We start from the raw sequence: 8,509 nt of genomic DNA, 5'->3' as shown, positions 1-8,509 counted from the left end.
TGTGTGTGGCTGGCTGGCTCTGCTTCCCCTACAAAGGGACTTTCATTGTTAAATGGCAAGCTGAACTTGAAGGAGCAATATGCCAGCAGCAAACTGCAGGTGATTCTGGTAAGCAGGCCCCCAAATACACCTTGCACAGTGGAGGTTCCCCAGGGATGAGCCCTGTTCCCTCCCTGGACCAGGATTTGAAGGCAGATGAGAGCATACAAAGGAGCCCAAGACAGTTTCCTTTATAAGGTTTTCCTTTATTAGTCTTTTCTGAAGCAATTAATTCTCTTTTCTTACTTAAAAACATGTGTGTTTCATCCAGAGTTATACCAAAGTGATTAAAATGAATTTTCTACTGGGAATATAGCTCCCCAGATCAGAAAAGAAAATGTTTATTTCAATCAACCATAAAAATATAACTGAAAGAGAACATCAATAATCAAAAATAATCCCCAAATATCCAGGACAAAAAATAAAATATTTATTGATCTATCACAGCAAGACACAAAGAGATGGAGGTTGGGGAAATGCTCTGGAATACAGTGGCTCGAGGGAGGGACGGGGGATACAGTACTGCATGGGGGGCTCCAGGTTGGGGAGGACATTCCTGCCACCCCAGCCAGCACAGCCCCTCACACCCAGCGCTCAGGCCCCTTTGTAGGGGTGTGTGTGGTGGGGAAGGCTGGGCACAGGCTGCCTGACAGGCTGACCAGGTTGGTGGTAGCGATGCCCAGCTAGCTAGTGGTGCCGGGCGGTCAACTGGGCACAGGATGGATGGACGGATGGACAGATGGGCGGATGAATTCCACAAGAGCAAGAGAGCTATTCCCAAAGGGGTTCTTCCCACCTGAAAGTGCCCCAGACATGGTGACTAGGTGTGGTAGAGGTGGCCAAGGGGGCCAAGAGATGTTGTGACCAAACCCAGCTTGAGGCTGTGGGTGCTTGGGTACCAACTGGACCACAGCCAGGGTGGGTCCTGGTGGGCAGGGGGAGGTGGAGCTGCCCAGGAAGTGTCCGCACCATTTTCAGAGGAGCCCCAGGGAGGGGTTCCCAAGGGGCTGCCCTTCCCTCCTCCCTCCCCCAGGAGGATGAGAGCACCAGCATGTAGCACCAAGTTCCCCTGGAGATGGAGAGTGTGTGGAGGGGGAGCTCCTGGGTGGGAAGGGGCTGGGGGCAGGGGGCCACGCCCATCTGCCCCTGGCCTCTGAAGTAGGGGGCCTCCTGGGGCCCACTTGGCCCCTGCTACCATTTCCTTGCTCTGTGGATTTCCAAGGCCGCCCGGCCTGCCCTGTTCCCTCCCGGGGTGGGGATTTAGGAGGGGGCATGGGGTGGGGTCACAAAGGGTTTACATTCTCCACCAAGCAGTAGCACCAACGTTGATGAGGTCGTGAGTCAGGGGTCCTGGGAAGCTCACTTTCTCTTCCGGCCACAGGACTTCCCCAGGCAGGCCCCACCTGGGTGGGGGGAGGCACCGGTTGTTCAGTTCAGTCCTTCCCGGTTGCTATTCAAGCCCCTACCTACTTGGGCCAGCTCCAAACTGTTCTTACACCCACAGCAGGAACACTGGCTCCCAGAAGCCACGAAGCCTGGCTACAGCCTCAGGCCAAACTGAGCCATTCCATTGCACAAACTCCCACTGGGCAGGTGGGTGGGAGCAGGGCCCAAGATATGATGCTGAAATCAAAGCTCAGGCCTGGACAAGGTCTGTACCCTGGGCCACTGCATCTGGGAAGCCTTCAGCGAGCTGCTCGGAGCAGCCGCCATACAGGGAAATAGAGGGAAGGGATAGTTCACAGGGTCTGGAGGAGACGGCCCTCCTAGGGGAGTCCTGTAAGTGTGAGTGTGCTGGATAAATACATTGAGGCTCAGAGAAAGGGAGAGTCTTACTCATCCACAGTCAGTGGCTGAACTGGGACTCGCCCTCAGGACTCCTGCCCTCTCCTGGGGAGGGTCTGGTTGGGAAGCCATGTTTCAGACTATCAGGGCATTGTTGTCTGGTAGTGGCCAGACATGGCCCATTACCGCCACCTGGTGGCAGCGAGCCGACCAGTGGGGCAGGGACAGGCATCTCGCTGCAAAGCCCTCCCTGGGTGTTTGGAAATCAGTGTGACAGGGCCACAAGGGCCAGCTAGTGCCCGACTGAGAGCAGCGCACTCTGGAAAGAGTCAGGCTGGCTTGCCTCTGCCCCTCCCTGCCCTGCCCTTGGCTGCCTCGTCTGTGTGGTGGGAGGCAGGAGGAGGTGGGGAGAGGCTCCACAGCCCGAGCAACACAGGGGCGGGGCTGCGGCTCTTTTGGGCATCCTTGCGAGGCATCTTGGGCAAAGTGACCGGAACCTGCCCCACACACTCCCAGAGGCATGTCTGTATCTTTGAGCAAGGATGTGGCTGGCTGTGGGCCAGGTAGTGGCCTCTGCCCACCCTGCCCAGCTGGGGGGACCTTGGGGCCCCCTGCACCCCTCAAATCCCCTGACTCCAGGGCTTCCGTTGTCTCCTCCAGCCTCTCTCTCCTTCTCTGCCTCTCCAAGTCTCCCCTTTCCCTCCTCCCTGCAGGGGTGGGTGCGTGCAGCAGGGAGGGAGGAGGGACTGCCAGGCCTGGCTCACTCAGCCCTGAGGGTCTGTGTCAGAGGCCAGAGAAGGGACGGTGAGGTGGCCAGCTCCCCCAACCCCACCCACCCCACCTGACCTGCTGCCCCGCCCCCAGGCCGATGGCCTCCTTTTCATCTCTGTTCTCTGGCAGGGACCGAGTTCTACTCACCTTGGTATCCCAGGGCCCCCAGGGCCCCACCATAGGGCTTGGGAGGTTTACCTGTGGAGGGAATGGTAGGGATTGGGGAGGGGGCAGGCTTCTCGCCTCTCACAGAACCCCCAGCACATTCGGTGGTTTGAAGGCTCCCCTGCCCCCACCCTGGCCTTCATTCGCTCCCAGCCTGACCCTTGAAGATCCCTCCAGCCTATGGGCGCCGCCACCTGCCACAGTCACAGCCTGGCCACATTTCCTGGTTGCAGACCCCTGAGTCAGACATGCTCTAGGCTTTGGCCTTCCTGACCACCTGCTTGAATGGAACTTGCCCTTCTCCAACAGTTTCTCTCCTTTTCCATGGGACCTTGTCAATCTCTCTAGTTAGACCCTAAGACTGGGCATGACCCAGGTCTCTGTTTTGCTCCTGTTGTCAAGGGCCAGGTTGGGAGGCCTAGGAATCAGGACCCTTGCCCCGTGTCCCCACACCCCACAGCCAAATTTTTGGCTTTGTGATTCTCCTGGAGGCTCCCTCAAGCCCTGACACAAGAAGACCAGCCCAAGGCGTGGCCACACCAGCTATTGCCTCAACAGGACTCGCTTCCACCCTGCGAAAGCAGCTCAACGCCCTGCTTGAAAGGGGCCCCTCCTTCTGATTGCAGACTCACCGACTCCCAGGCCCCCGGCTCCACCACCTATGAGGCAAGAACAGGGGCTGTAAGTGCGCGCTCTTCTGGGGAGCCACCCAAGCCCTCCCAGGCAGCATGGGCCTCTCCTGAGAGGGGCCGAGTTTGGGGCTTGAGGGTGGGGAGCCCTGGGCTCTGCCTCACTTATTGTGTGGCCTTGGGAAGTGCTGGCACTGCCTGAACCTCAGTTTGCCTCATCTGGAATATGGTGTTTTGGGAAAGCTGATGCTTTCTGGCATTGTAAGGGAGGGAGAGGAGAATGAGGGGAGGCCCAGCTTCGTGTCATCTGAGGTCATAGGGTCCGCCTCTGGGTCCTGGCTCAGCCCTTCTGAGCAGAAGATAAAGCAGGGGAGGAAGAAGGACAGGGCCAGAGCTCCAGACAAGGCAAGGCCTGGGAGCAGAGAGCCTCAGTGTACCTGGGTAAATAGGAGACAGTCCAAAGCCAGGTCTTGCTGCAACTCCTGCAGGAGGGGTTTGGGGTTGGTGTGAGGCAGGCCCCATGCGGCCTTGTCACCTGTTGCCTCTCTGCCCAGGACCACCTCCTCCCCTGCCCTCCTCCCCATTGCCAGAGCAGCGCTCTTTAACAAACCTTGTCCCTGCCTGGCATCCTGGTCTGGGGCCCCATGGCCTTAGCTCATCAGCTTGGTGTCTCGAGGCCATGACCCTGAGGCCTGCCCCTTTGCCCAGGATGTTTCCTCTCCTGGACTGCCCCCTCCACCATCTCTCTGTGTCCTTGTGCTAGCTAAAGCTCCAGGAGTCCCTGCCACTAGCAGCCAGGCCTCCCCTAGAGCTGAGGATCTCACAGCCGAGATGGCCCCTACCTCCAATTGGGAATGGCCTGGTGGCTCCTAGCACGCCTCCGAGGCCAGCGGCACCTGAGAAGAGGGTGGATGGGCGTCAGGACAAGGCACATAAGGGGTCCTGAGTATCCCCTCTAGGCTCTGGGATCAGGGATATCCTGGACAGCCTTCAGGGGCATTGTGAGCAGGACTGAGGCCTGAGCTGGGTGGGGACAGGGCGATGGGGGTGTAGGGGTACAGCTGCCTCTGGGCCTGGGGAGAGGGAGGGTGTCAGGGAGCGACTCACCATATTTGGCGGCTTTAGCAGCTATAGCTGGAGACACACCTGGGGAGACAGAAGCATGAGGGCTCAGGACTATCACCTCCCTCCCACGTTATGTCCCCCTCCCGACCTGCTCACCCCTTGACCATCTGCCCGCTGACTCATCCTCCCACCATCCCTCCACCCCTCCTTCATGCATCCATGTTTGCAAACTCTTTATGAAGCTCTGACAGTGTGGCCAGTCTTGTGGAGCACACTGAAGAAACTCCAGCCTGGCCTAGGTCGGGAGACAGAGTGATGACCCAGGAAGGAGGAATGTCAACCCAAGGTCCTCCATGACAGCAGAGATTTTGGGAAAGTAACTTCCCTCCAAGCTTTGCTTTTCTTCTCTGGAAAATGGGCATAATCATCATTATCCTAATGAACTCCCCCTTCAAGTGGTCAGGTGGGTTGAAAGAGGAGAGGGACAGGATGGGCTCCCCAGTTGCAAGGAGCAGCCCTAGTTTCTGCTTGCTGAAGTCTCTCTCCAAATGCTGCAGGAGTTTGGAGAAAGGGGTGGCACTCCTGCAACTTTGAGCTGCAGATGAGGTGGGGATGGGACCCAAGTGGAGAAGACAGATCGGGCAAAGTGTGGCAAGGTGTGAAAGAAAGTCAATTTCTCTCTCTCTCTCTCTTTCTTTCTTTCTTTCTTTCTTTCTTTCTCTCTCTCTCTCTCTCTCTCTCTCTCTCTCTCTCTCTCTCTCTCTCTCTCTCACACACACACACACACACACACACACACACACACACACACACCGTGTGTTTACTGATTCCAGAGTAGCCCTCACCTCCTAGGTCCACGACCCCTGGGATGGCTCCACCAACCCCAAGCCCTCCGACTCCCAGTCCTCCAGCTCCTAGTTCTCCGGCCCCAAGCCCGACAGCTCCTCCCAGGCCTGTGGAGAGAGCTGTGTATTAAATCCTGGCTAGTATGTCTGCAGAGGGGTGGAGATATCATCCCAGCATCTAGGTGGAGCCTGAGCTCCCAGGGCCTCAGAGGGTGCAGTGGGGCCAGGAGGTGGGTTGGTGCACCTGGGGGATGATGCACCTGAGAGCCTCGGGGATGGGTCAGAGGATATGTGGTACATGTTTAGAGGCCTCCCCAAGCCTTGGGGGCTGTGAGTGTGCTCACTTCCTGGTAGCACAGGCCTCCCCTGAGAGGGGCCACGCTCTGGGCTTGGGTGTGGGAAGCCCTGGGCTCTGCCTCACTCTTTGTGTGACCTTGGAAAGTGCTGGCACTGCCTGAACCTATTTGCCTCATCTGGAACATGGTGTTTTGGGAAAGCTGATGCTTCCAAGCCTAGCCTTGCAAGGGAAGGAGAGAAGAATGAGGGGAGGCTCAGCTCCATGTAATCTGCAGTCAAGGGGGTCCTGGCTCAGCCCCAACTGGTACTCACCGAACTGGGCAGCTTTGGCAGCAGCTTTGGCGGCGGCTGAGGCAGCAGGTCCAGTTCCTGCAGACACAGAAGGAGCTCAGGGAGGCGCTCCCCATGGGTCAGTCTCCCTCCCTGCCCAGTCCCCCCGGGGTGGTTTCAGCTCACCTGCCACACCGCCTGGGACACCTGCTCCACCAAGGGCTCCTGCTCCTGTGGAGAGAGGATGGAAAGTCAGTCCCCCAATTTCTGAAGGATGGGGTCTCCCTGCCCCCAGGGACACTGTGCAAGCGGACTGGGGGCCAAGGCCATGTGACCCAGTGGAAGGAGCACAGGACCAAAGTCCATTCCCAGACACCAACTGGGCAGGGGCAGGCCCCTTTGGGCTTTGGCCTGCCCATCTCCTCTCCTTCTGCCAGGCTGGCACTAGGAGGCACAGGCGGCCACAGTGGTGGCTGTGAGCTGCCAAGAAGACTAGTGTCAGGTTCTAACAGCCCTGGGTTTGAATCCTGGTTTCTCCACTCATAGCAGTTGCCTCTCTGAGCCCCAGAGCCCCATCTCCCTAAAAGGAGGTGCTGATCCTTACCCTGCTTACCCTGCAGGTGTTTGGAGAACAGAAGGACGCACTCTCTGTGAACTATTCTGAGGTCTGAACCATCGTCCCGCACAGAGTGGCTGGGAATGTAACCTTACAGTGCACTCACAGTTCCCAGCACTGCACACACATCATCCTGCTTACCACTCTTCGCAACAAGGAAGGTCGGTACTGTGATCACCCCCATTTTGCAGGTGAGGAATTGAGACCCAGCAGAGGTTAAGGAATGTGCTCAAGTTTCCATGGGCAGGAAATGGCTCAGGAGCCTGCGCCATTGACTGTTTTGTCTCCCTGGAAATGTCTGTCAGGTTCAGGCTGCAGAGCAGCCAGCGAGGAACAGGCGACTGGCCCGAGGGTCACCGGGCCCTCACTAGGTGGGGGCTGAGGAGGCCGGGATTTTCCAAGGTGGAAACTGGCCTCAAGTGGACTGGCCAGGGCTGGTTGGCGGTTCCCTGGCAGAGGCCCCAGCCTGGCTCCCAGGAGGCCAGGAATGCAGGGGCCACAGACAGTGTGGGTCTGTTTGGGCTGTGCTGCCCAAGTGCCAAGTGGAGGGGCAGGAGGGTCTGCCACGTCCTCGCAGCACGTGGCGGGCGCAGTCATTCTGACAGGGAGGCGGGCAGGGGGCCTGGGGCCTGGACCAGGAGTCCCAGCTCTGCTGGCAAGGAGGCAGAGGCAGCCCAGCCAACAGAAGGCCTAGCCCCTCCCCGGCCTCATGTCCCATGAAACTAGCAGGGCTGGAGGAGCCTTAGGGATCATGGTCTTCACCAAGGGGCCTGCCCCCAAGGGTCTTGGAAGTATGAGGGGAGATTTTTACTGTCCTGGGGCTAGAGGCATGATAGGTATTTAGTGGGCAGGAGCCAGGCCTGCTAAACCATTATTACTGTGTCCTAGAAACTGCCTTTTTCCGTCCTCACCATCCCAGCCCCACACTACAGTCTCTGGGCACTGAGCCCTGGCCCAGGGGGAGGGAAGATGGATGACCAGGTGTTGTCAGGGCTTGGGGGGGCACCCAGGGAACCAACCACAGGGAGGGGCGATATGTGGGGTACACTCACCATATTTGGCTGCTTTAGCTGCAGCCAGGGATCCAGGTACTGAGGAAAATGGACAGAGGAAAACAGGTGGTCATCAGCAGCTGAGCTCTGTGCCTGGGAGTCCTGCCTCCTCCAGGAAGCCCTCCTTGTCTTCCTAGGCCTTCATTTTTCTTCTCAAAGCCCTGAAATTGTGGCTCCCCAGCCAGGAGCTTGTCCTGCCAGCTAGAGCTTCAGTATCTACCTGTACCACTGCCAGTCTGGTCTGGAGGGCTTGAGGGTTGACCTGTGCCTCCTCCTTCCATTTGCCCCCTCTCACCCCTCCAGGCCCAGTAGGATCTGCCTGAGGCTAGTGACCACTAGGTGAAGAACTAGAGCTCTTAGTGGCCCCCTTGCCACAGTGCAGTGCTGAAGTGGAGCCAGCCAGCCACTCATGCCCCCTGACACTGGGGACCTCCACCTCCCTTCCTGGGTAGTGAGCTTCCTCTCAGTTTAGAGCCCTGTCACCCCTCCTGTGAGAGGCAGAAATGCTGAAGTCTGGCAGCTGGGATTCCCTTTGCCTGGCCTGCCCTCCATCTGTTACCTTACTTGGCTCTTTTAGAACCTAATGGAGAATTTACTACGCACCCCTGAGTTTGGGCCCCGGGGGTGTGCCAGGAGGAGGAGAAGGCCTTCCCCTGGGCTCAGGGGACAGTTTCTGTCCATCCCCTAGAAGGCCCCTCACCTGCACCTGCCCCAAAGCCAGGAACACCAGCACCAGCCCCAAAGCCAGGAACACCAGCTCCAAATCCAGGAATGCCCGCACCAACTCCAAATCCGGGAACACCGGCGGGAAGCCCGGCAGCAGCCCCTGGGAGACAGGGGCAGTGGCATGGTGGCAGCAGGCAGGCACAGGCCCCTTTGGGGGCGTTCTGCCCAGGGAGCTGAGTCAGGCCCCAAGAGAAGGGGCCCAGACCCAGGTGCGTCCTCCTCCCCCTTATCTGCCCCCTATGCTGCTCC

The 8,509-nt window shown here is 58.5% G+C and overlaps 1 protein-coding gene across 1 annotated transcript in view; it reads right to left on the bottom strand.

Annotated features, from left to right (window-relative positions):
* Nucleotides 1–447: 447 nt before the first annotated feature.
* The window catches only part of ELN (elastin), a 31,387-nt gene continuing 23,325 nt past the window's right edge, over nt 448–8,509 (bottom strand). The window contains exons 28-38 of the mRNA XM_036887332.2: nt 8,235–8,360; nt 7,535–7,573; nt 6,053–6,097; nt 5,909–5,965; nt 5,300–5,407; nt 4,497–4,535; nt 4,232–4,285; nt 3,827–3,871; nt 3,393–3,419; nt 2,743–2,793; nt 448–1,442 (exon numbers count right to left, since the gene is read on the bottom strand). Of these exons, the coding sequence (XP_036743227.2) occupies nt 1,399–1,442; nt 2,743–2,793; nt 3,393–3,419; nt 3,827–3,871; nt 4,232–4,285; nt 4,497–4,535; nt 5,300–5,407; nt 5,909–5,965; nt 6,053–6,097; nt 7,535–7,573; nt 8,235–8,360 (635 nt within the window). The 3' untranslated portion in view covers nt 448–1,398. The remainder of the gene's footprint in view (nt 1,443–2,742; nt 2,794–3,392; nt 3,420–3,826; nt 3,872–4,231; nt 4,286–4,496; nt 4,536–5,299; nt 5,408–5,908; nt 5,966–6,052; nt 6,098–7,534; nt 7,574–8,234; nt 8,361–8,509) is intronic.

This window comes from Manis pentadactyla, chromosome 10 (assembly GCF_030020395.1).
Source record: "Manis pentadactyla isolate mManPen7 chromosome 10, mManPen7.hap1, whole genome shotgun sequence".
Lineage (NCBI taxonomy): Eukaryota > Metazoa > Chordata > Mammalia > Pholidota > Manidae > Manis > Manis pentadactyla.
Note: the sequence above shows the minus strand (reverse complement) of the source record. Positions and strands in the feature narration are given on the sequence as shown.